The sequence below is a fragment of the Delphinus delphis genome, chromosome 6 (assembly GCF_949987515.2).
Source record: "Delphinus delphis chromosome 6, mDelDel1.2, whole genome shotgun sequence".
NCBI classification, from domain to species: Eukaryota; Metazoa; Chordata; class Mammalia; order Artiodactyla; family Delphinidae; genus Delphinus; species Delphinus delphis.
Window position 1 is genome coordinate 107,196,776 of NC_082688.1, and position 27,214 is coordinate 107,223,989.

General features: G+C 45.1%; 1 protein-coding gene across 1 annotated transcript; it reads left to right on the top strand.

Moving 5' to 3' along the window:
• Positions 1 to 3,420: 3,420 nt before the first annotated feature.
• Positions 3,421 to 22,345, top strand: LOC132427595 (L-threonine 3-dehydrogenase, mitochondrial). Its single transcript, XM_060015264.1, has 9 exons — positions 3,421 to 3,501; positions 12,251 to 12,448; positions 14,015 to 14,057; positions 14,696 to 14,766; positions 16,323 to 16,472; positions 16,568 to 16,740; positions 17,715 to 17,805; positions 20,211 to 20,480; positions 21,051 to 22,345. Exons 2-9 carry the CDS (start codon positions 12,265 to 12,267, stop codon positions 21,188 to 21,190), a joined length of 1,122 nt encoding a protein of 373 aa, XP_059871247.1. The 5' UTR covers positions 3,421 to 3,501; positions 12,251 to 12,264; the 3' UTR covers positions 21,191 to 22,345.
• The last annotated feature ends 4,869 nt before the right edge of the window (positions 22,346 to 27,214 follow it).

A 27,214-nucleotide genomic window follows, 5' to 3' on the forward strand; every position in this document is an offset into this window, starting at 1 on the left:
CATAATATGCCGAAAATGTTGCTTTTTTTCTTCCATCTTCAATATTAAAATGGCTACACAAAAATTCACCAATTTTGATAAGTTTTTTTTTAAATGCACGCTGATAGGACAGCTGCCGCAATACAATCTAACATAATTGTTTCAAATGACATTAAAGACAATTAAGCGCTACTAGAGCCACCTCACAGAAAAAACTGAATGAACATTTTGGCCAACCCAATAAGTACTCGTAAGCTTTATTTTTTATTTAATTTTTTAAAAGTTTCTTTTGAGGTGGACCATTTTTAAAGCCTTTATTTGTTACAATATTACCTGTTGTTTTTTTTTTACGTTTTGGTTTTTTGGCTGTGAGGCATGTAGGATCTTAGCTCGCCGACGAGGGATCAAACCCACACCCCTTGCATTGGAAGGGGAAGCCTTAAGCACTGGACCACCAGGGTAGTCCTGGTACTTGTAAGTTTTATACGTACATAAACCTGTCTGGGATATTAGTTGGAAACTGGCCATCTGTTGTTCCTTTTTCTTTTGTTTTCGAAGCTTTGTTTCCCATTCCAAGGTTGGTTTGTTGAGATAACTTTTACTTCAACAAACTCTTGTTTTTTTTTTTTAACAAACTCTATTAAAGTAGCCAATTCAAGGAAAAATGATAGGCCAGTCTTCTACTTAATTACCCAGGCCAACCCTACTCAGTGTCTTTCAAATGAGCAAAGCCCTCCCAGTCTTTCAACTGAGGATAAACCATTCAGTGTCTAAACTGAGCAAAATTTTCCCAGTGTCTTTCACTGAGGATAACACAGGTACCTCTTGAAACTAAGTTTCAAAGATAACCTACTCCTCCAGAGAGTTTAAACACCACTGAATAAAACCTAGGACATCAGCCAATAATGGGAGGTCCAAGAACCAGGAAAGACTCACCCAAATTCGTCTGGACTCTCTGACGAGGTGGAGGTGCATGGACCAAAGAGGCCTCTGCTGGTACCAAGCTCCAGATACTCGTAGAGCTCAGGTGAAGAAGACAAGTCTGCTCTGGGCCCTTCGTGGTCACCAAAACCGTCAACTGAAAGAAAAAAAAAAAAGCACAACCTAAAAGTTGAGAATTATGTTTTATTTAGCACATTTTCTGAGGACTTAAACCCAGAAGATAGCCTCTCAGACTGCGCTGAGGGATTGCTCCAAAGAAGTCAGGGAGGAACCAGGATATACAGGGGTTTTTGCAACAAAAACCAGGTAGTGGGAACATCAAAAGATTATGTTAAAGAAAACCAGACATCTCACATTAATGAATTTAGCAGTTTTCTAGGTATGGGAAGATGCAAGGGTCTGGGTTAACTGAAATCATTCCTTTGAAACGCACCTTAACTATCTAAGCCCAGTATCCTGATTTTCTCCATCCCATATGCCTTCAGGGTACACAGTCGCGGGGAACGGGGGGGGGGGGGGGGGGGGCGGCAGCAATGGCTGCTGGCTTGATGTCTGCAACATCCTTTGTTTACTGATATGGCAGGTGACATTTTTCATCCACACCAGAAACCACGTCACCTTTCAGTCCCTTGGTAATCACGCCTTGTTCTTGCCCTGTCCTCAGGAGCAAAGGTTGAAGCCACGCTTCCTCCCCTTCCCCGCCACAAACAAGAAGCACCCTCAGTGGGTTGCTCCACCCTGAAACATCCCTGTCTGCAACCCACTCAAAGCAAGTTCAGTGTCATCTCTGACCTCACCACAATCTTTGAGGAAAACAAAAAATAACTCCTAATGATATGATGTGGTGTATTAGAAAGGGCAGTGACCCAGTGGCTGGGGCAGCATTCTGGTCCCCCTGGCCTCTGGGGAAATCTCTTCACCTGTCTAGGTGGGGCTCTACCTCTTCCTCTGTCAAGTGGGCACAGTGGCCTTGATAATCTCCTAGGTCTCTTGAGAGGCTAAAAGTCTAATTAAAATTTGAAAATTCAAGTGCACTAGAGAGAGACCCATAATGAAGGTCATGTCATATGAGAAAAAGTTGAAGAAATGGGGCCTTCGGGCTTCCCTGGTGGCCCAGTGGTTGAGAGTCCGCCTGCCGATGCAGGGCACACGGGTTCGTGCCCCGGTCCGGGAGGATCCCACATGCCGCGGAGCGGCTGGGCCCGTGAGCCATGGCCGCTGAGCCTGCGCGTCCGGAGCCTGTGCTCCGCAGCGGGAGAGGCCACGGCAGTGAGAGGCCCGCGTACCGCAAAAAAAGAAAAAAAGAAAAAAAAGAAAAGAAATGGGGCCTTCTAAAAGTCTGTAAAATAGAAAGACATATTTCATAAAATCATGGATTCTTAATGTTGAAGGAGGCCTTAGAGCTGTTTTTCCAAACCCTAACGTGCACACGAACCACTTGGAGAGCCCCTTGAAATGCAGACGGTGATTTAGTAGGTCTGGGAGGGGGTTGTTTTCTCCAGGAACCACACTTGGAGGACCAAGCCTCTACGGTATATCCGTGGTTCTCACCATGACAGCTCATGGGGATCACTTGGTTCTTACCTTGATAGCACATGGGGATCACTCGAGAAGCTTAAAAAAAAAACTTATGCCTGGGCTTCCTGCCGTCCCTCCTTCCCCCGCCGACGAGATTCTGATTTGTTTGGGAGGTTCCAGAACTCCCCGGTGATTCTAATCTGCAGCCACGTCTGAGAAGCCACTCCCCTAGATCAGCGCTTCTCAACTTTAGCACAGATCATCATCACCTGGAGGGCTTGTTAAAGCACAGCTCACAGGGCCCCAACGCAGAGATTCTGACTCAGCAGGTCTGGGGTGCAGCCTCAAATCTGCATTTCCAACAAGCTCCTAGGTGATGCTGACTCTGCTGGTCCGGTGGCCTTGGAGGTTATCTAATTTCACAGCGATATTTCCCATGTGGGAAACCAAGATGAAATGACCCTCTCAAGGTCTCTTTGTACCGTATCTCCTGACCCCGGTCCGGAGCTATTTCCCCTGCCAATCCTTCCAGCTTTCCCTTCGCGTCCCGCATTCCTTCTCAAGTCCACGGCTGAGCCGCTAAACGCCAGCACGGACCGGTGCTCTGGGGCTCCGGGCCCCTTGTGTTGGGAGGCCCTTGAGCTGTCCCCACCTGGACAGTCCCACGCGAAGACCTGCGGGCTGGCTCTGCCGCTGCCGGGGACGCCGCACGCTGGGCTCGAACGCGTCCCTAGCCTTCTGCGAGCTCTCCCGAAATGGGTCGGAGGCGGAGCCCGCGTGAGGGGCGTGAGACGCCAGGAACACTACTGGGACCCTCGGGGACGGTTACCATGGCAACCGACGCCCTCCCACTTGGTGATCCGACGCCCAAGCCAGGGCGGCCCGGACCGAAGAAGGGGATTGGTGCGCCAGGGGGCGGGATTGTGGGCAGAGACTATAAAGGCGCCGCGCGCGCTGAGCTCTAGTTTCTGTTCCGCGCTCCCGAACTGCTGGCCACGTGCAGCTCCAGCTCCAGCTCCGGCGCCGCAACAGCGCGGCATCTCTGGGCGGCTGCGTCGGAAGGTCAGTGCGGAGGCGGCCGGATGCTTCCCCGGCGGCTGACCCCGGGGGCTGAGCCTCTTCAGAACCGAGGCTGACTGTGCAGGTCCTCTTGACCACATGGCCCCCGCTGGCCCGATCGGTGTGACGCGGCGCGGGACTGGAGACCCAGCGATCCCGAGCGCGAGCGGGGGTCCCCAGCAGTCGCCGCGGAGCTGGGAGGCCGGGGGAGGGCCGGGGCACTGCTGGGGTCGCCAGGTGCGGCCCGGCCCTTCCTACTTTTCTGAAGGGCACACCCTGCCAGAGAATAGGGGCGGGAGCGGCTGTTCTCATAAAACCGGTTTATCCAGCCATGCAGGGAGGCGGAAGCCGGAGACCCGCGTGCGGCCCAAGTCCCCGCGTCTTCTTGGGTTCCCTTTCCCGGGCCGGCGCGCGTAATAGGGAGTATGGGGGCGCCCGCTCCGCGAAGCCAGATCTCCCTCTAAAACCCTCTATGTAGCTCACACTGAGAGCTCCGGGATTTATTCCCCCGACCCTTTCTGGCTTTCGGATCAACCCCACCTTAAGTCTAGACTTTACCAGCTGGTTGATGGAGTCTCTACACTGACTGAGCAGTTTGCTAAGTGCTTTTCTAAATTGCTTTTATTAAATCCTCCCAGCAGTCTAATGTGGTGGTCCGATCATTTTCCCCTTTTCTAAGGATGGGGAGACTTGAGGTTTGGCGAGGTAGTGTACGCAGGCTCGCACGGCGGGCGAGGGAGGGCCGTGTCTGGCTTTGAACGCCCTCGGCTCGAGGGTGCTGTCCTCCTGGGGAGCGGTGAGGAGGAGTAACCGAGCTGTAGGGGAGGAGGGGCGGCGGGGAAGGTGCCCCCTGCGCCACCACGAGGATGTTTCCTCTGTCCTCTCTCTTAGGTACCTGATGTTATCTCTTCTCTTGAGGGAGAAGAGTGGGGGTGATGGAAGGAGGGTTTGAGACTCAACGGACCTGGTTTGCAACCCCTCCTTTTGGTAATTAGTATCTGCCCGACCTTGGGCGGGTCAAAATTCCTTCTGCAAAATGGAGAAAAGATCCCAGCTTCAGAGTTACTCTGAGGCTTAAATAAGAGTTCAGGAAAGCAGGTGCTTCGTCAGCGCTCAGTAGTTGAGGTGTCTGATTTTTCCTTGGGTCATTACTAGGAAGAGGACACGTTTGCTTTTATGATTTAATGAACTGGAGGATGTAAAGCGGAGACTGCCTTGCAAATGTGTCTTAGAAGCGTTATTAGTCCTTAGAAGCGTTATTAACAACTTCTCCGGGGCCAGGAAGTTGTCAACTGGGCAGTGACTGACCTTTGGTGAAAGCAGTTCCACTGGATGCAGAGTAAGAGGCCCCACTTGGAGAGGCAGGGAACTCTCTGGAGATCCTTGAGATGGGAAGGAAAGGTAAAGGCTGGAGGAGAATAATAGGTTTCAGCAGGTTTATAAGCACAGGGAAAAGAACCATTTAGGGGGTTCGGTGAGACAAGGGCTGGGGAGTTTGGACGGGACGGGGGTTTGATGGGTCTCTGGGGTGGCGTTGATCTCCACTGGGCGAATCTTCTAGCTCCTCAGTAGTATATGTATGCACTGACCATTTCTTGGGGCTGGATTTTTTTAAAAATTTAAGTTGTGGCTTCAATTACATCACAAAATTTACCATCTTAACCATTTTTAAGAGTACAGTTCAGTACCGTCAGGTATATTCACAGTGGATCTCTAGAACTTTTTTATCCTGCAAAACTGAAGCTATGCCTGTTAATTGAATACTCGTATCCCCTCCCCCTTGTTCCCACCCCTTGGCAACTACCTTTCTACTTCCTGTTTCTGTGATTTTTTTGGATTACTTTAGATAACTGGTATAACTCATGTGAATGGAATCATACTGTATTTGGCCTTTTTAAATATAAATTTATTTATTTTTGGCTGCATTGGGTCTTTGTTGCTGCGTGCAGCTTTCGGCGAGCGGGGGCTACTCTCCGTTGCGGTGCGCGGGCTTCCCATTGCTGTGGCTTCTCTTGTTGCAGAGCACGGGCTCTAGGCACGTGGGCTCAGTAGTTGTGGAGCACGGGCTCTAGAGCGCAGGCTCAGTAGTTGTGGCGCACGGGCTTAGTTGCTCCGCAGCATGTGGGATCTTCCCGGACCAGGGGTCGAACGCACGTCCCCCGCACTGGCAGGTGGATTCTTAACCACGGTGCCACCAGGGAAGCCCACATTTGGCCTTTTGTGACCAGTTCATTTCACTCAGCATAATGTCCTCCAGGTTCATCCATGTTGCTGCATGTGACGGGATCTCCTATTTCAAGTCTGAGTAATATGCCATTGTCTGTATATACCACATTTTCTTTCTCCATTCCTCTGTTGGAGGCTGGATGCTTTTAGCTTCAGGCTAAATGTGCTGGAGACGTTAATACATCTTTATTTACTGTCTCCGTGGCTAAGGATGATTAGAGCTAGAAATCTGGGGAAAACACAAGACAGCAAGAACATTAAGGGAAACTGATGGCGCATTCTCAGGGAAAGGGCCTATTTCGTTGGTTTTCAATATTTCAAATTGGAGTTTCTTTGAATATTTCTGAAATAGAAGTATCTGTCTTCAGAGCAATCGCAATTGAATTCAGGTTTTGTTCCCCAGGAAACAGAAGTCATGTTTTCTGACAACAGGGGACATTCTGTTTATTGTGATGTAGACAAACCCCTGTTATTTCTTGGTTTCTTCTTCCTGCCTACCTGTTTGACATGGTGGTTGAGTTCTGACATGCATCGGGCACTGCTAGGAACTGCTCAGTGGGACTCACAGCTCCATGGGAAAGGCAGCCATACTGGCTCCTGGCACCTAAAACCAACATGTCCAAAACCAAGCTCGTTTGTCTTCTTACCTGACCTGCTCCTCCAGAAAGCCCGTGCTTACAGCAGCACAACTTGGAAGGCTGTGTTATTCTCCTCCATTCCTTCACAAGTTGCCCCACATCCAAGCAGTCAAGGCCAGTTGGGCTCTGAGTCTGTATCTCTATCACCCCCACTGTCTTCCTGACACCACTGCTTTCTTAGAGTTCTGCTCTGGTAAGTGCAGAAAGGGTAAATGCCGGGAGATGGGAAGAGTCATGTAACAGAAGCTTGGGCCGGGGAGACGCTCCATTATTTAAGGAGGAATGTCTGTTGGCCAGTTTCTTTTTCATCCCTTGGAGTCAAAGTAAGCAAGGTGCTTAGGGGAGAAGGTCTATGGACTCTCATCTGATCTTCAGTCATCTTTGACGGTTCCCCTGTATAAGTTTAATAACTAGCTTGGCAAAGCAAGTTTTACTTTAGAACAGCTGTTCTCAAGTGTGATCTGGGGGAGCCCTGGGGTTCCTTGAGACCTCTGTAGGGTCCATGAGGTCAAGGTTATTTAAAAAAAAAATACTAAGAGACTGTCTGCCTTTTTCATTCTTTATCTCTCAGGTGTATGGTGGAGTTTTCTAGAGGCCAAATGGCTTGTGATGAGCTTTTCCTCTGATGGCTAATGAGATGTGTGCTTGTGTACTCTTGTGTTTCTAGAATCTTCTAAGGATAGTAGGCTTAGAGTATAAATATGTGCATTTTCAGAGATGAACTCTGTTTGTTCTTAGTACTTCTTTGCATTCTTACTAGCTACCTGCAGTTATAGCTGCTGTCATCTCTGGGGCCTGTTTTCTTTTAATAAGTCATTACTTTGAAATCCCTAAATTGAGTCTTGTGGGTATATGGAAAAAGAACAAAAAGTTTATAGTCTTGATTTTAAAACTTTTCTAAAATTTTAAATGGTATAAAAATTCTTTTGAACTTAATATTTTATTATAACATAAAAGGATATTAATTTATATTTTTTTTATATTTAAGGATAGATCAATGGTTTAAAAAGGGGGATATTAGAACACTCGATTTTTTTCAACTCATAGCTGTACCATGTGTATAAATGCTGAAAAAAAAATGAAACAACGACATAACGGAGTTCTCTGACTCATGAAAAGAGGAATTTACTCCAAATAAATGTGCAGAACTAAATAATACATAAAAATATGAAGGCTTTCGTCAAGTTTTACAGATGTCAGAAATTTACCATATGTGTCTGATGCCACAGAAGTTTTTTGAATAGTATTTTGGTCGCAATAGCATTATTCTTGGACCAACCATTCATCATCTGAAGAAAAATAAAACAAATGAATTAAATGTAGATATGATGAGCTCTTTAAAAACCAAAAATTATTTGGTACAGCTTTCCAAACTAGAAAAGAAAAAGCTATTAAGATAGGTTATCAAATTGCAGTGGCTGGAGAAACACACAATAAAACCTTGTTTGGATGAAAAAGCATTGAAAGAAATAATAGCACTGCCACTTTCTAATAATACAGTAACTTGTCAAATTAAAGATTTAGCTGCAAACATGAAGACTAGTTTGGTATCTTGACAGAGAAGGGTATTTTTTCCTTACAAATGGAAGAATTTGTAGTCATGGCTGCACTTACCATTTTGTTTGTATTTATCTGGTATCAGCGCCAAAGCAATTATCAAAGAATATCTTTTTGGTGAACGTTTGACAGAAAACACAAATAGTGCCAAAGTATTCAGTGTGGAATAACTTTTTTGAATTTCATGGTTTATTCCGGAACAACTGTGTTGAATTTGCACTGACGGTGCACAAGTCACACCTGCTAAAAGTACTGGTGCCTTTGCAGGAATCAAGGCAGTGGCACTAAGTGGTACTAGAAGTCATGGTATTCTTCACTGCCATGTACTTCCAGTGAAAAATAAAGTTAAAAAATGGAAAGCTTTACTTAAGAATGCCCTTTATGAAGCAGTAGAAATGACTGATTTTATTAAATCTTGACCCTAGAGACATCTTTTTAACGTGTCATGTGGTAAGTGGATATACTTGTTCCATATTGAAATATGATGGTTGTCTTGAGAGAAAGCGTTTTGTGTGATTGAATTGTGAGCTGAACTGGTCCCTGTTTTTCATAGAGAACCATTTTTGCTTGAAAGAATGACTGACAAACGATGGTTATTCATACCTGGATAATCGGCACACATTTTCTTAAAAGAATGAACCAAGCAATCCTGCCAAGGTATTTGTTGCAAGTTAAGTTGTATCCACTACCGTGAATTTGACAGCTTCCCAATACTTAGGAATTTTCTGATGAGATCAGTGATAGCAACCAGTATGACTTTTGGGTATTGTACAGTGAAGTGTGTTAACAGTTGGAAGCTCTGCATAACTTACTGAACCAATATTTTCCAAAAAACAATGTATGAAATTACAAAACCATGCAGGAGTAAAAGATGTGTTCAAGGGATTTCCCTGGCGGACCAGTGGCTATGACTTTGCCTTCCAGTGAAGGGGGTGCAGGTTCAATCCCTGGTCCGGGAGCTAAGATTCCTGCATGTCTTGCAGCCAAAAAACCAAAACATAAAACAGAAGCAATATTGTAACAAATTCAATAAAGACTTTAAAAATGGTCCACATCAAAAAAATCTTTAAAAAAAAAAGATGTGTTCAAAGCATTAGATATGCCAGTGGGTTTTAATGTAGCAGGTACAAAAGTTCACTGATAATGGCTTCAGATTCTACGTTGCAACTAACCTTGAAGAAACTAGCATGTGTTGAGTTTTGGATATCCAAGATGAGTATCCAGAATTATCTGAAAAGGCTTTCAAAATACGGCTTCCTTTCCCCACTGCTTTGCTTTGAGTCTTGATTTTCTTCATTTACTTCAATCAAAGCAGCAGACAGATTGAGTTAGAAGCAGATGTGAGAATCCAGCTGTTTTCTATGAAGGAAAACATCAAAGAGACAAGTAAATGGAAAACAGTGCCACTCAGTAAATTTTTTGTTTTGGAAAATACAGTTATTTTCATAAAATATGTTTATTTTAACATGTTTATTGGTTTTAAATGAACTCATTCATAGGTTAAATGTTTCTCAGTTTTGTTGTCTACTACAGCAAACATTGTTAGATAGACCCCACTTAAACGAAAGCTCTCTGTAGTCCCCAATTTTTAAGAGTGTAAAAGAGTCCAGAGACCAGAAAATTTGAGAGCTGCTGCCTTAAAAGTATCAAATTGAGTTTGGCAGTGGCAAGATAATAATCTTGACTTGAAAAAGCTACATGCGGTAGATGGTTGGAGGGTTTTTTGGGTTTGTTTTTAATGTACATGCATTGTTAATCAAAGCAATCCCATTATAGGGACAGTAGAGCTGCTTGACGGTTAAGAACTGGGTTCCCTGAGAGGGGTGGTGCTTGCCATGGTTAAATGCTGTAATTCAGAAAGACATTCACAGGCCTCTGGCCTGTCGTGAACATCAGATGTTAGCTAGTAATAGTAGTGGAATAAGAACCAACTCAAGCATGAATTGTCCACATTGTTAAACTAAAATACTTTATATTCAATTAAGAATTTGTGCCTCCTTCATGCTTTCCCCTTCTGGGGAAAGAGAAGATGAACTGAGTCGTACGTATTTCACATCCTTGTTTCATGTCTTCAGGGTTTACCTTTTCCCAGACTCCAGTGTCTTCAACCTTCAAAAGAAAAAAAAAAGAAAAAAAAACCGAACTTCTTCACCTGTGGCCATCACTACTTTGCTTCTGGGAACTGAGAATTGTCTTTGAGTTTCAGATGTTCTGGTAAATCTGGCTGCTTCTTGGCTTCCTCGCCATCCTCTTGAACTTGCTGAAATAAGTGACTTTAAGAATCAAAGTTCTTACCTGGTCTCGGGTGTCAGCAGTGGCTGCAAAGATGGTTTGAAGGGATGATGGAAGAAAAGCTGGGGTCTCTCCTATGGCGACCTCCCTTCCAATCCGGAGATGTACCATCAGAAGGTTGTCTTCTGCTTGTTTGGAAAGTTAGCTGGGATGCAGGGCCTCAGGACCTTGGCGGGGCTGCGTCTCAGGCTGCGGATCTGGTGGGCCAAGCCCCTGACCCGACAGAAGCCATGGGGCTCTGCCCCGCCTTATTTCGGTGTCCTAAAGAACAAGACCTCTGTGGCTCACAAAAGGGTGTTCAAGCATAGGGTTTCAGCAGATTGTGTTGCCCTTTTGTTTGTATAATCTGGATTTTAGGGATTGCAGGAAAGCTTCTGATACCTCTGGCGGTTTTAACTTAGAATTACTGTTACCTATTCAAGGCACTGGGTTGAGGGGCTAAGTTCAGACCCTAAATGGGAAATGTCTCCAAGTGTGGTTTACTTTTTCTTGTTTTATGATGCAAAATAGAAGATGGTTGAGATCTGGCCACTTCTTTGTGAGGGGGTTGGGCACTGGGGCCGCTCTGAAGGCTCATCCGCCAGTGCTGTTGGAAATCTGATGGCTGACGGACGTGGAGGCCACGGGCAGTGTGCAGAGTGCAAAGGCCTGAGCTCTGGGGGCAGGAAGGTCGCTGTTAGAACTGAGTAGCTCTGATCTGCTCTTGTGACATGCTTGCCTGGGTAAAGCTGACTAGGAAGGGGAGCTGGACTGCAATGAAATATACATGATCTGGGAACAGAGGAGAAAATGGCTTTTCTAAATGATCCTTCCTAAAGAGTTGGCAGTGAAACAGAAATTAGTCACAGCTTACTCAGTATTGCCGGGGGCCTTTTCACCTTAACTGTCTGCTTTTCTAGTCTGGTTCATCCTAACGATAACATCTGAGTTAGCACGAGAGTCACAGGGCTCTGAGTTATTTAATCGGGGACCTGTTCACTCCTCAATGATTACAGTTGTGAAGATCTGAGGCCTTTGCGGGATCCATGATGTTCCTGGCGTGGACGGCTCTGTACGCAGTAACTTCCGCCGTGACTTTAGATCCCAGTTGGTGTCAGCCCTGTGCGGCTCCAGTTCTAAATCTCGGCCAGTCTTTGTTTGCCTGCACTTTGCACCAGTGACGTTTATCCCCTTTTCACAGGGCTGGGCTCACAGGGCGGGCTCTTGACTGGCTCCCTGTCTGCACAATCAGTAGTCTCTCTAGTTCAATTCATGAATCCAGAACATGGCCTTGCTCGTGAGCCGGCGATCTTAGTGTTAGTTGTGGTTAAAGGGTTTGTGTTTTGAGGGGTCGGGAGGGTAAGCAGTGACATACTGAACTCTGCTTCTTTTGTTTGTTTTTTTAAATTTTATTGACATATAGTTGATTTACAGTGTTGTGTCAATTTCTGCTATACAGCAAAGTGACTCAGTTATACAGATATGTATATATTCTTTTTCATATTCTTTTCCATTATGATTGGTCAGAGGATAGTGAATATAGTTCCCCGTGCTATACGGTAGGACCTTGTTGTTTATCCATTCTATATATAATAGTTGGCCTCTGCTAATCCCAAACTCCCATTCCTTCCCTCCCCTACCCAGCCTCCCGCCTTGGCAACTATCGATACAAGTCTGTTCTCTATATCTGTGAGTCTGTTTTGTTTCGTAGATATGTTGATTAGTATCATATTTTAGATTCCACATATAAATGATATGTGGTATTTGTCTTTGTCTAGCTTACTTCACTTAGTATGATAATCTCTAGGTCCATCCATGTTGCTGCAAATGGCATTATTTCATTCTTTTTGATGGTTGAGTAATATTCCAGTGTGTGTGTGTGTGTGTGTGTGTGTGTGTGTGTGTGTGTGTATGTACACACACACACACACCTTCTTTATCCATATTCATCTGTTGGTGGACTCTTAGGTTCCATGTCTTGCCTAGTATAAATAGCGCTGCAGTGAACATTGCGGGGGGTGCATGTATCTTTTCTCAACTCTGCTCCTTTCGTGTTGCAGTGTCTGCAGAGATCATGCCGGTCGTTTGGATGCTGCGGCGGGTTGCCAGCCGGATGCTACAGAGACCGGCCTGTGGCTGCCAGGCTCCTGTCCTGCCCAGCCGGTTTCTGGGCACCTCCCCTCAGCAGATTCCAGCGGATGCCAACTACCACTCTACCTCGTTCTCTGAAGCAGACCAACCGCGCGTCTTAATTACAGGTTGGGTTTTTTTCTTTTTTCCACATTTGTGGCTTTGTTATTTTCTTTGTGTGCCGGTGTATTTATTATTGGAATGTCTAACATGCCGCCAGGTAACACTTATTAATCAGAAACTCCCTTTTCCACTCCTGGCTCCCTCCGAAATAGCACAAGTCCCCTGTCCTTATTTTGCCGCTGTTGCCAGGGCTTGGTTTCCCTGCCCAAATCTTTTATTGTCTGAAGGGAGGATCTGGGAACCTGAAGAGGCCCAAAAAGCTGCTGTGCGTCTCAGTTCCCCTTTCCTGCGAGGAAGGGCCTGGGAGCCAAGGTGTGTGGGTAGAACGTGGCCTCTGGAACCAGGCGCGTCTTTCCTTGGCCAGGCTTCTCAGGCCAGGCAGTTCCTGCACATGTGTATGGAAGAGACAGCCAGGGCCTGCCCAGGGCCCGAGGAACGCCTCACCGTCACCTCGTGACACTTGCGGCTTACTGTCCACAGACTGGCCCGCTGACCCCTCTCCCCTCGTAGCCACCCAACACCTGGTTCTGTATCTGCTCGCTGCAGACTTGACCATCTGTCCGTAAGTCCTTGCAGCTGACTCAAGCCCCCCTCTGATTTGACTGACGTGTTTTATTGTCCTCTGTTTGCCAGAGTTTCATCCCTTGGCCTCACGTCCTTATCCTTCTTACATTCCTCAGTGTGTGTGTGTTTCTTTCACTGGCACCTCCTCTTCCTCTCCTGCTGTAACTGGGTTTCAGGTGAGGCCAATTCCCTCTGCACTTCCCCCCTGACTCTCCCAGCTTCTTGTCTGTGTGTTTGATTCCCTCCTCCCTGCACCAACAAAGCATCTTCCAGGGCCCAGTGTTACCGTCAGTGGGCTGGTTTCAGTCCCATGTTAACACACGCTTACAGGAAATCCCACTGTCCATATCTTCCTGCCTCTTACTTTCTCCCAAATGGAATCTAGGGTTGTATTTCCCTGAATGTGTTCCCAGACCCCTAGCTCTCCCATTTCCATCAATGGCATTTGTAAGCGTCCAAATTAAGATGCTGTAATACTCATCTTTAATGTTCTGAGCAGCTCCTTGCCCATCCAGATTTCTGCCCCTTTTTTCAGGTGACTTCTTGGTTTGTCCCTTCTTTCTTTCTCCCTTCCTGTTCCTCTCCAGGTCTAATGGAAGGAGGGTGCTCTGCATAATCTCAGCAGAGGTTGATATCAAACTATTATATCTAGCTTTGAGTGTTCTGGTACCCGCAGCAGATAATTTTCACAGCCCATCAAATAACAAAGGCGAAGCTCGTAGTGATTTCCTGACCAGGAGGTCAGGAAGGCCCTGCTCTTCTTACCTGTACCCTGGCTTCCCCTCAGCCCCTCTGTGCTGGAGAGCACTTTCGTCTCTGGAACTAATCTTACCGGTACCCGATCTCTGTCATAGCTCCGAGGAGGTAATTCCGTTCTATCAGGCCAACCTGGGGCTTTATCTAGTTAGCTAAGAGTGCCAGTGGAGTTTTCTTCTATTATTACATACTGGGAATAATTGAATTGGTTAGATTTAGATTAAAGATTCACTTTTTTCTTCTTTATCCAGGGGGTCTTGGCCAGCTTGGAGTGGGGCTTGCTAGCTTTTTGAGGTAAGAGCTCGCAAAGTTTCCATTTAAATTCTGAGCTTTTCAGGGCTTGTCTTTGGCCCCATGTAACCATTGAATCTTTTCTCTCCCCTCTTGCTTCTCTCCCCTCTTGCGTACTATGTAAATGACCGTTTGGAATGCATTTCATTGTGCCTCTTCACATCACAGACATTGTTTCAGGTCCTCGACTCAGCAGCCCCCAAGCTGGTCCTTCGCCCTCTGCCTTTCCTAGGTTAGGCAAAGTAAGACCTGCCTCCCAGTAAATCACTTGGTTTTCAGATGTTTGGGGGCAGAGGGAAGTATTGTATGTGTAGAAACTGAAAAGGAACAGTGTGGGATTTGGAGAGTGGGATAAAAGGATAAGAGGAGAGAACGGGGAGGCAAAGGGAAAAACTCAGGGGCACTGGGAAGAAATTAGTGACAGATACCGGGATGATAATGGGCTGAGGTAGAAGCAGGAGGTGCAGCCCTGAGTGTGGCTGCAACTGCAGGGCTGTGAGTTGAGGACAAGAGGGAAGAAGGGTGTGAAGAGGAGGTATTTGGAGGCTGACGGGACATGACAGTTCCTGTTGGAAAGACTGTTTTCATAGGACCTGTTATGTCCTCCGTGTACCAACTCGTATGTTTGATTTTCCCTTTAGGAAACGATTTGGGAAGGACAACGTGATTCTGTCTGACATTCGGAAGCCCCCTGAGCACGTCTTCCTTAGTGGTAAGAGGCTCACAGAGCAGGTAGAGAGGCAGCTCCCAGAATCAGTGTCACCGCTCATAACCAGGCTTGTGAATTAAAGAAAGAGGAGTATTTGAGGCACACCTGTGCCACTTAAAAATGTTTCATGGTTTTGTCCTCATTAGTTCTGTAAAAAGCCTACGGTGCAGCTACTGCTTGTTCAAGGGATCCAAGGACAGGAGAGTTCTTCAGACCTTGACATGAAGTTGTGGAATAGTATCTTTGGATATTATTTGGAGCAGTATCTGTGGAATAAAACTGATTCCTGTCTTTCAGAGTTTTCAGTGAACTTAGCTCGGAGAGAAAGCAAACAAAAATCAGGTTCTGAAATGAGGAAAAGGAACTTTAAATTTTGGAGAAATTAATCCTCATGTTTCAACGTGAACTTGTTCTTAAACTACTGTGCACACACACAGACCCCAGACTCCTCTAGTCAGGTTGTCTACACCTCCAAGATGTTTTTATAATTCTAGTCCTTCCTGGTTCTGTGTCAGCCTTTTGCTGTTTACCATGGGGAAGAGCGGTAATTTGCTGAAAGTGGGGGAAATTGGCACAAAAAATCGGCTCTGCCTCTAGCCTAACCAGGTGTGGCGAACTCTTAATTTATAATTCTTTTATACCATGGTGGGTTTTTTGTTTTTGTAAACCCATTTCTCTATTCCTTTAAAATATGCAACTTTTTTTTTTTTTTTTTTTTTTGCTGCACCACGCGGCATGCGGATCTTCCCCAGCCAGGGATTGAACCCGTGCCCCCTGCACTGGAAGCGCAGAGTCTTAACCACTGGACCACCAGGGAAGTCCTAAACTATGCAACTTTTTTTTTTTTTTTAAAGGGAACACTATTTATTTATTTTTGCTGTGTTGGGTCTTTGTTTCTGTGCGAGGGCTTTCTCTAGTTGTGGCAAGTGGGGGCCACTCTTCATCGCAGTGCGCAGGCCTCTCACTGTCGCGGCCTCTCGTTGGGGAGCACAGGCTCCAGACGCACAGGCTCAGTAGTTGTGGCTCACGGGCCTAGTTGCTCCGCGGCATGTGGGATCTTCCCAGACCAGGGCTCGAACCTGTGTCCCCTGCATTGGCAGGCAGATTCTCAACCACTGCGCCACCAGGGAAGCCCTATGCAACTTTTAAGCAGGGTGAAATCTCTGTGTGCCTATAGGTTTGGCAACTCAGGCCAGTTGCCTGGTCATTACTCCAGTTCTTAATTTTATTCTGTTTGATACTGGCAAGCTAGTTAACCTCTCTATGCCTCAGTTTCCTCATCAACAAAATATCCGCCTCGAAGGCTGTGAGAGTTAATCATACAGAAAGCCCTTAGAACAGCACCCAGCAGGTGTGTGTCCTGTATAAGCATTGGCTGCTGTTAGCCGTGGGGTGGCTGGGATTTGTTATTCTCCGTAAGGAAAATGCTGGGGAGTGTCCAAGTTGTTGTTATCAAGTCGGTACCAGTGGAATTCAAAGTCAGCGGGGGAGGGGAAAAGATCTGTTGAGCTTTTCAAGCCCGGAACTCTTTTACTTCCTGGTTTCACTGCTCCTTGCAGGCCCGTTTATTTATTCCGACATCCTGGATTACAAGAATCTGCGGGAGATCGTGGTGAACAACCGTGTCACCTGGCTGTTTCATTACAGCGCTCTGCTCAGTGCAGTGGGAGAAGCAAACGTGTCCCTGGCCAGAGCTGTGAACATCACTGGTGAGTCTCTGGATCTTGCCCCAGATGACCCGTCTGCCAGATTTCCCAGTTCTTTGGGAAGAGGTTTCCCAGTTTACGACATCTGCTTGTTTCAGGACTGCACAATGTCCTGGACGTTGCCGAGGAGCACGGTCTGCGATTGTTTGTGCCAAGCACCATCGGGGCGTTTGGACCTACTTCTCCGCGGAACCCAACCCCCGATCTCTGTATCCAGAGACCCAGGACTATCTACGGGGTGTCCAAGGTCCACGCGGAGCTCATGGGCGAGGTAAGCATCACTTGGCAAGATGACACAGTGTTTCCTTTTCTGTTTCTGCCTCAAACACCTGCTGGTTCATCCTTGGAGGGGACTCTCTCCCTCCCTTAATCTCTGCCCCCAGAAATGCTCGGGGACTGAGTGTGTTTGCCAAGTGGTCAGTACCGACAGCTCCAGAGGAATCCTCAGTCCTGTGCTAACACAACACTTCGTACACGCCCCTCGAACGGCACCCCGTCTTTGGTTTGCTGCCCATCTTATTTGTACTGCACTGTTCTTTCAGGTTCCCAATATTGGTAGTTATCAGAGGTAATTTTAAAATAACCTCAGACATCTTTTTGGTTTTATTTTTTAATACGCTTTGTCTTTATAACTCTATAGCACATTTTAGCCGGTTTCTGATCCTTCATCTAATATATCACAGTCACCATCTTTCCCTATACTCCTCCCCGCACTGCACCGCAGGACAGGCTTGTGGAGATTTGTTCAGGACTGTGTGCAGGGTCTCCCTTCCAAAGAAAGGCTGGAAATCCTTACTCTCGGCTGATCTGTTATTTACAGTGTCGCCTAGTGATGTTATCAGCAGAATGACGATTCTTTGAAGATAAAAACTTCAGGGTTATTTGTTAAAGAAAAATGAGTGACTGTTAGCAATTCTAGAGCCTTCATTTCCTTGAGGAGGATTTATTTTTATTTATTTTTTTCACTTAAAAAATATTTATTTGGCTGCGCGGGATCTTCGTTGCAACATCTTTTTTTTTTTTTTTTGGTTGCAGCATGTGGGATCTAGTTCCCTGACCAGGGATTGAACCTGTGCCCCCTGCATTGGGAGCACAGAGTCTTGACCACTGGACCCCCAGGGAAGTTCTACGAGGATTTTAATATGACTGTATGGGATGAAGTTTCAGGAGAAGGCTGTTATTTCTTTGCATTGCTCTACCTGATTTAAAAGATTCTTTTTAAAGTAAGTTTTCTCTTTTTTGTAGTATTATTATTACCGGTATGGGTTAGATTTCCGATGCCTGAGATATCCTGGAATCATTTCTGCTGACTCCCAGCCTGGAGGAGGAACGACTGGTAAGTGTTATTTTCGATTTCTTTTTTCACATAAGATAAGCTTTCTAATGGCCGGGCAGAGTGGAGATGGATCTGTTGTCTTTTTAGTCGTATGCTGACCGGAGTTTTTGCATCCTTTCTGGGAAGTGCATCTGAGAAGCTCATTGAACCCTACTGACTTAAACTTAAACTCATGCCGATGCTGTAAGTCCAGTGGGATTGGCCACCCACAGTGCCGGAGTCAAACTGACATTCGAGTTTGTTACCCACAATGTAGGAAGACACCAAATGAGAAATCACCTCTTGGGAATTCCCCGGCGGTCCAGTGGTTAGGGCTCGGCGCTTTCGCTGCTGTGGGCCTGGGTTCAATCCCTGGTTGGGGAACTAGGATCCCACAAGCCGCGTGGTGCGGCCAGAAAAGAAAAGCCTCTTTCTTTGAATCTACCTTTGTTTCTTCGTACAGAGAGTTCTATTAAAATGGACTCTGCATCTTCAGAAAGAACATAAGCGTTGCTCCCGCCGCTCTTGTCATTGTGCCTATTGCTGTTTATCCGAATTGTCTTAGCGTTTATTTCAGAAAAGCTTGCCCCCAAATGAGAGTGGGTCACTGCTCATCTCTAGTGCCGTCGGTTACTTGTCTGTTTAGGAGCCTGTATTATTCATTGGTGACTGGAGCACCAGGCCTGCTTAACTTCATTTTTTTCTTTTTTCTTTTACCGAGGAATAGTGAATTTACGATATTGTATACGTTTCAGGTGTACAACATAGTGATTCACGGTTTTTAAAGGTTGTATTCCATTTATAGTTATAAACTATTGGCTAGATTCCCTTGTCTGTACAATGTATCCTTGTAGCTTATTTGGTTTCTGCATAGTAGTTTGTACCTCTTAATCCGCTACCCCTATCTTGCCCTTCCCCACTTCCCTCTCCCTACTGGTAACCACTAGTCTGTTCTCTATGTCTGGGAGTCTGTTTCTTTTCTGTTGTATTCACTAGTCTGTTTATTTTTTAGATCCCACATATAAGTGATATCATTTATTTGTTTTTCTCTGACTTATTTCACTAAGCAAAATACCTTCCAAGTTCATCCATGTTGTTGCATATGGCAAATTTTCATTCTTTTTTATGAGTGAGTAGTATTTCATTGTGTGTGTGTGTGTGTGTGTGTGTGTGTGTGTGTGTGTGTGTGTGTGTGTATACACGTTGTGTCACATCTTCTTTATCCATTCATCTGTCGATGGACACTTAGGTTGCTTCCATGTCTTGGCTATTGTAAATAGTGCCGCAAGGGACATTGGGCTGCGTGTATCTTTTCGAATTGGTGTTTTCGTTTTCTTCGAATATGTACCCAGGTCATATGGTGGTTCTATTTTTAGTTTTTTTGAGGACCCTCCCTACCGTTTCCACACTGTTGTTGTTATCATTTTGGACTTGAGCATGCGTTATATTCAGTAACTCCCACATTAGAGATCCCTCCCGTATGAGGGCTTCTGAGATACAGTGTAAAAGATACTTAACAAAATCCAAGGGGTTTTTTACTGTAGATTTGTAGTATTGTCTGAAGTCCGAGAGGGTCGTGCCTCCAGCTTTGTTCTTTTTCCTCGGGGTCGCTTTGGCAATTCTGAGTCTCTCGTGGCTCCATATAACTTTTAGGGTTATTTCTTCTAGTTCTGTGAAAAGTGTCATGGGTAATTTGATAGGGATCGCAGTAAGTCTGTAGAGAGCTTTGGGTGTATGTCCATATTAACAATACTAATTCTTCCAGTCCAAGAGCATGGGATATCTTCCCATTTCTTTGAATATCTTCAATGAAAATTTGAGGGATTTTAAAAGGTTTTGGTTACTTTAAAAAATTTTGCCTTAATGTGGTGCATCTCCAAGTGTGCACTAGGAACCCCTGGGAATCCTTGAGACCCTTTCAAGGGGTCCAGGAGGTCAAAACAATTTTCCTATCAGTACTAAGGTGTTATTGCCCTTTTCACTCTCCTTTACAAGTACACCGTGGAGTTTTTCAGAGGCTACATGTTGTGTGTAGCGCAGTGGACTGAACACAGAAGCAGAGATTCCCGCTGTCGCCCATTAAGACAGTAGAGAGGTTTTCAAAATGTAAAACACGCTGTTCTTCTCACTAAATTTTCTCTTGTTTGGAAAATGCGTTCTTTTTCACATAAAATATTATACATGTGAATGTGTGGGTTTATTATTGTCATTTTAAAATGCAGACTTTTTTTTTAATTCTCAGTTGATTTGTGATATAGTAGCTGTTGCTACAGCTCACCTTCATAAAACCTCTTTGGGGATCCTCAGTGCTTTTTAAGCACATAAAGGGGTCCTGAGACTAAGACGTCTGAGAACCACTGCCTTAATGCAAGAGGTTCACTCACCATTTTGTTATGAGAAGACCCACAGACCAGATTCTCTTTCAGACTACGCCGTCCAGATTTTCCATGACGCCGTCAAGAATGGCAGATTTGAGTGCAGCCTGAAACCCAGCACGAGACTCCCGATGATGTATATTGATGACTGCCTCCGGGCCACCCTGGAGGTCATGGAGGCCCCAGCAGAGTCCCTCTCCATGAGGACTTACAATGTCAATGCCATGAGCTTCACCCCCGCGGAGCTGGCCCAGGAGATTCTCAAGCACGTTCCAGAATTCCAGATCACCTACAACGTGGATCCCGTCCGACAGGCCATAGGTTGGTACACCATTGCAGAACCCCTCAAAGCCAAAATTAAGCTTCAGGCCGCCCCACGAGTCCTTGAGAACATAAACGGAGGAAGATAAGGAGAGCTCAGCACCTTCCCAAGGGGCCCGACACCTTCTGGAGAAGGAGCTGCTGTTGCACCAGAGCCAGCAGATGCTGCGGTTTTGGGAAATGATGTCTAAAGGGGGTGAACTAGAACCGTCCAAATAAACAGCTTGTTCTCCCTTCACCATTTGCCAGTTTAAACGTAAAACCAGCAGGTGTAGTAGGAGAGCAGCCCTGGGTTCTCAAAGGCTGTGACTGTGCCCCTGTGTGAGTGCCATCTGAGCACAGCAGCCCCACCTTACAGGTCTGCATGAGACTTTCCTCCGAGGTGACAGACTTCTAATCTAAGAAGGGGACTGTGTGTGTACCCATAATAGCTGCTCTGCTCTGCTCAAGGGGGGATTTCAAATAGGACGTTTCTTTCGTGCATGATAATCCTTTATTTAAAATGTTCTAGACCTTTTTGCAAATCTAGAGCCTGAATAACTTAAGCTCCTCTTCCATATCTTGTCCTAGCCGATAGCTGGCCAATGAACTTTGATGATAGCAACGCCCGGAAGGACTGGGGGTGGAAGCACGATTTTGACCTCCCGGAGCTGGTGACGACGATGTTGAACTTCCACGGTTCCGAGAGCAGAGTTGCCCAGGCTAACTGAAGGGGCCGGAGGAAGAGCTCGTGAGTCCTGGGAGGCTGTCCAGGGAAAGTCAAAATAACCCCGAGATTCCAGACCCCGAGGAATCTAGATGATGTGGAGTTGAAGGACTAACTGGACTGTTTTCGCAGCTCATATGGAACTGCCAGATGGAGAATTGACTTGGCTTTAGCGTTTTCCCAATGCTGTAGGATTGGTGGCAGGACCTCTGGAGCCTTTGCTGTCTGCCTAAGCTTGTCCAAACACACAAATCACAGAATGAACACTTAAGTCATAATAGTTTTCCATTTCCTTAGTTAAGATGAAGGAACCATTTCCGAGAAGGTCCAAGTATGTGATGTTTGTATTAAATTAAACTTAAATATCGCTCCTAAGACTCCATTATTCTCTTGACTAAGACCGAAGATTACATTTTAAAGACTATCAAAGATAATCTCCCATTTTAAAAGAATTCTTTGCTATCCCATCAGAACATAAAAAATGCCTGATGTATTAATCCCATGTTCACAACGTTCAAGAGATTGATTGATTGATTGATTGATTTTTGGCTGTGTTGGGTCTTCGTCGCCGCGTGCGGGCTTTCTCCAGTTGCGGTGAGCGGGGGCTACTCTTCGTTGCGGTGCACAGCCTTCTCCTTGCGGTGGCTTCTCTTGTTGCACAGCACAGGCTCTAGGTGCACGGGCTCAGTAGTTGTGGCTCGCGGGCTCTAGAGCGCAGGCTCAGTAGTTGTGGCACACGGGCTTAGTTGCTCCGCGGCGTGTGGGATCTTCCGGACCAGGGCTCAAACCCGTGTCCCCTGCACTGGCAGGCAGATTCTTAACTACTGCACCACCAGGGAAGTCCCTGTTCAAGAGATTTTTAATGTGTCAAAAATGATCACTTCTAATTTATTTGTCTGTAAGAAGATATACTGGTAGGAAACTAAGAATATCAAGAGATGATCTAGGGGACTTCCCTGGCGGTCCAGTGGTTAGGACTCCACGCTCCCAATGCAGGGGGCGCAGGTTCAATCCCTGGTCAGGAAACTAAGATCCCATATGCCACACAGCGTGGCCAAAAATAAATAAATAAAATTTTTAAAAAAGAAAAGAAAGAAAAGAGATGATCTAACTAGTAAAGGGGAGCACCTCTTACTTTAATTGCCTTCCTGTTGGTGAGCTGAGGGGTGGTGACCGGGACTGTGATCCCTTACCTGCCATGTCAGCCTCCGGAGGAGCTTGTCTAAATATACAGGTTTCTGGGCTGTACCCCTTCAGGTGGATTCAATTGATAGAGATGGGACTCTCGAAGGACCACTGGTTATTCTCTTCCAGCTTCGGCCCCCTAATTTAGACCAATCCCAAACACGATTTTCTAAAGAGAGCTTCCTTACTACAGCCTTTCTATATACACTCTTAGGTGAGCCTTCAGAAAAGCTACGCTAACCCTCTGAAGCAGTTACTGTCTAAATATATAGACTTACTTTCTCCAGCTACCTCAGGATGTGCTGCCCCTGAAATCACTGGAAAGTGAAACTCCAGTCAGTCGATCATGGATCTCATGGACACAGCTGTCAAGGATTAAAAGGCATTTCTACTATCTGCTTAATGACAGTGTTATGTATTTGGAACTTGTAACTGCTCGGTAGAAGCGTGAATTGTTTTCTTTTGAGGCGTGATTGGATTTGAACTTCTAGATAATTATTTAATAGTTATGTTGATACAGTTTCCTTCCCTACTTAGTATAATTAAGCTTACATTTGTACGTTTGATTTGCTAAAACCAAACAGCTAGTGTTAAGGTCTTTTTTTTTCTTTTTACAACTTTATTGAGATATGTTTCACATACCATAAAATTCACTCATTTAAAGATTGCAGTTTGGTGATTTTGCAGTGTATTCAGAATCGTGCAACCGTCACTATAATCTAATCTTAGGCCATTTCAGCATCTCACAAAAAATCCTTCCCCAGCCTACACCACTGCTAATTTACTTTCTGTGTCTGGATTTGTCTGTTCTGGATATGTCACATAAGTGGAATCATACAATATGTGGTCTTTTGTGAGTGGCTTCTTTAATTTAGCATAATGTTTTCAAGGTTCGTCCATGTTGTAGCATGTGTCAATGCTTTATTTCATGGCTAAACAGTGTTCCGTTGTGTGAATGTACGACATTGTTTTGTCAGTTCGTCAGCTGAGAAATGTTTAGGTTATTTGCACTTCTTTTAGTTTTTAGGAATAAATGCTGTTATGAATACTTGAGTAGATAATTTGGTTTTGAAGCTCATTAGAAACAATATTTCTAATCGTTCAGTTTGAAAAACAGTTCTCTTAATTTATTCTCAATTATCTTAAAGGAACAGAAATTAATTCCTTCCTTCCATGTGAAGGGCAGAAGCAACTGAATTGAATGACCCTTTGTCCCTTAGACCCTAGTCTTCCAGAGTTTCCACCAGGTTCCTCGCATGACCTTGTAACTGGGGCCCTCTGGAGGGATTTGTTCTAGAATGGCTTCCTTTAATCCTTCTAAATCTATAAATGCACCTCCGGAAGAATCTCAAAGAAGCATAAAAGAACAAATGAATCCTTCAAATTACATTGGTGATCCTTAGTCACCTACAGCTTTGCGCTTTAAGATTAAAATTAGAGTTGCCCTTTCTATCCAGATACTCAATATCAGGTGCATATCTTGGGATCCCAGGAGATGACTCAATACTTTACTATAAAAGCTTTCCTTTCTGTTGGGAGAAAGGGTTTTTTGTAGTTAATTTGAAAGTGATCTGAAAAGCTACTTAGAAGGGGAAAGTGTGGGTTGCATCGCAAAAATAGTTTTTTGATTTTTAAATAAAGAGGAATACAAAGCTTGACCTTGCTCTGATGTTTTTCATCCTGAAGATTTCTACAGGCTACCAGTGTGGTTACTAGATCTGCTGGTGTGTTTTCTATGTGGCATTGCCGTGACGTGCCTTTGTGTCACTCCACAAACAGCACAGCCCATGGCTGCCGTCAGCCGTCAAGGCGTACTGTTTAAAATCGAGAAGCAGGCTCTGGGCAATGAATACTATTGCACCATTTAGGATACTTACTGTAGAAGGGGATGGGTGCTAATACTATTTTTTTTTTAACTCATATAGGCCAAATTGCCAATTTGTTATTGTATTTTATGGTAAGGGCATGAGTGTTTTCAAGAAGCATTTAAAATTTTTTTAACTTAAAAATGTTTCTATTAAGAATTTAAAAATTAAAAGATACATAATGAAAAAAGTTGTCTTCTCCCCTAAACCCAATCAATAACTGATGTTAACAGTATAGTGTGTGCCTGTTTTTCCCCGTATGCTTACACAACATGGTATTAGATAGTCAATTTTTTTTTTTTTTTTACTATAAAAGTAGTGCTAAGACAACACTGCTGAAAATTTTGGAAGAGTCACTTGCAATTTTTGCTGCCTGACGTACTAGCTGTTTTTTTAATATTCCCATCCAGTCTTCTCATACGTGTTACAAGTAACTTAAATGTAGTGTTGATATTTACCATTTAAAAATAGCTGTGTAATAATTCATGGAGTGGAATATCATAATTATGCAATCATTCCACTATTTAATTGCTTTATTTAGAAACCCAGAAGTATGCCTACTAAGTCAAAATGTATAAACGCTTTCCTTGCCTCTTCATTTTACAGTCAAATTCCTGTTGAGAGTGTTGAATTAATTGATGATGAAATTCTGCTCTACTGTCAGCAGCCCTTGGTACATATTTACCTAGTAAGATATGGTTCACATGTATTTAAAAGTTTGATTTTTTAAAAAAGTTTGGGAATATAAACTTTATTTTTTGCTGGGTAACCTTAAGATTCTAATTGAAATGGATTTGAATTAATACAAGAAAGATACTAAATCTCAGACTAGTGGTAACTGCCTCTAACTTCAGTGCATTGGTTCCGTAAGCCCCCCATGAAGATAGTAATTCTGTTTTTTAATCACATTTTATGAAGATAAATTAGGGTGCTTGCTTTTTTGAAAATAGAATGATCTCGTCAATTTTTATGGTTTCAATATCATGTGTGCTTGACTATACTGAGACTAAATTGAACAGACAATGCCTCTTCTTCCAATGTGAAGGAAGATCCTCCCAAAAGCTTTCTTTCTGCCCAACTTAAACATTTAACTTTTAGGGTTGCAGATGAGATGGTAAAGTACCTCCTTTTAACATTAGCTATGTGTTTCAAATTTGTTCATCTGTAAACCAAGAAATGAGCTTTTCCGCCATTACCTTCATGTTTCATGAGTGTTGCACACACTTCAAATTCACTGTTGAACGTTGACTTTTGTAGTCACCTAACAAATCAAGAGCAAACGATCTTTTCTTCCAGTTTGTTTGAGATGCAGCATTCTTTTCATCCATTGTTTGATGCTGTTAATGGAAATTTTATCCCAGACCACAAGGACCCCTGCGCATAACACCAGAACATTCAAAATCCATCCTGTGATTGCTACGCATCGCCTACGGTGTTGCTTTCCGTGCTTTTTAAATCGTGACACCCAACACTTGAAATTGTAGCTTTATGATCTCAGGGAGCGTTAGCAAATCTGTTTTGTTTTTTTTTTAATTAATTAGTTTATTTTTGGCTGCGTTGGGTCTCTGTCGCTGCGCACGGGCTTTCTCTAGTTGTGACGAGTGGGAGCTACTCTGTTGCAGCGCATGGGCTTCTCAATACGGTGGCTTCTCTTGTTGCGGAGCACGGGCTCTAGGTGCGTGGGCTTCAGTAGTTGTGGCATGCAGGCTCAGTAGTTGTGGTTCGTGGGCTCTAGAGCTCAGGCTCGGTAGTTGTGACACACGGGCTTAGTTGCTTAGTGTTATTCTCTGTGCCAATAAGTGTGTGGATGAGAGCATTTCTTAAAAGAATTTATAAAAACAAAATCATTGGTGCTATAAACCAGCTTTAGAAGGATATCAAGTTAGTCTACTTTTAACACCTGCTTCAGGAATGTGGCTAAATGTACTGGATTCACCCTAAAACTACAACTCTGGTTCCTAGGGGTTGAAAAGCTGACGCCCACCCTGCAGGTTTGATGCTGTTTTTGATGGTGCTCAGGTAGGTGATACTGACACTATTCCAATTGCCCGCCCTGGTCGATAGCGGTTGTGCAATGGAGCCTGATTTCAAAGATGTTTGAGTGTGAAGAACATGTGAGTCTGAGTGTACATATCGAGATGGGGCTGCATTTGTACGTGGCGGGGCCAGGGGGAGCCCTGCAGCTGGGCCACTGTTGGGCTCACCACCTGCCTTTTGCATCGCTGGTGGGTTAACAGATCCGGTGGGCGCTAGATGAGTTGCTGAGGGTGATAGGATGTGTACACCTGCGGAGGAGGAGAGGAGATGTGAACCGCTGGGAGAGAACTTCAGGGAAAGAGCAGGTTGTCTAATGGGGGCTGTGTGGTCATGCTGCTCTCTGTACATCACCTGCCCGACCAGTGCTGCTTCACCTACACCCTACGCACATGACTGATCTTCCTATGTCCTTGCCCCAGACCCCAGCTAGTGATTGTTCTTATCTAAGGGGCTGTGAGGGGCGTGCCCCTCTGCTAGTTTCCCTGGTAACAAATGAGCCCACCTGGCCTCAATCCCCCTATAACTGGCAATCTCCCACCCCCCACCCCTGCCCTGCCCCAGGAGCAAAGACTGCTGCTATGTCCTGCCCACCCATCCGATGCACACAGTGGGGTGTCGCTCCAGGACCTTGCTTCAAACGTGTAAGTTCCCCCATCCATTAAACCACTCATGTCTCTCTTACTGACTCTGGGCTCTTCCTTTGATCTTGAAGCTGGGCAAGTGCAGGCCTTGTAGGCCTGCGGGGGGCAGCCCAACAGGGGGTTAAGTCACATTAGGGTTATAGTCCCTGAGGTGACCCATGCCTTTTGTTCCGTAAATGAGTTCTGGCTGTTGCTTTGCCCCCCCGGTTGTGGATCTTGACCAAGTCACTTCCTGTCTTGGGTCTCTACTTCCTCACCCGTGAGAAACGATATGAACCTGGCCCTGCTGCGCTGCTGCCT

What these genes read in the sequence shown, in the direction of transcription:
- LOC132427595 (XM_060015264.1), top strand. Translation starts at nt 12,265, where the DNA reads ATGCCGGTCGTTTGGATGCTGCGGCGGGTTGCCAGCCGGATGCTACAG. An exon ending in GGGCTTGCTAGCTTTTTGAG is followed by an intron (nt 14,058 to 14,695) that starts GTAAGAGCTCGC and finishes TTTTCCCTTTAG; the next exon opens with GAAACGATTTGGGAAGGACA. An exon ending in TCCCGTCCGACAGGCCATAG is followed by an intron (nt 20,481 to 21,050) that starts GTTGGTACACCA and finishes ATCTTGTCCTAG; the next exon opens with CCGATAGCTGGCCAATGAAC.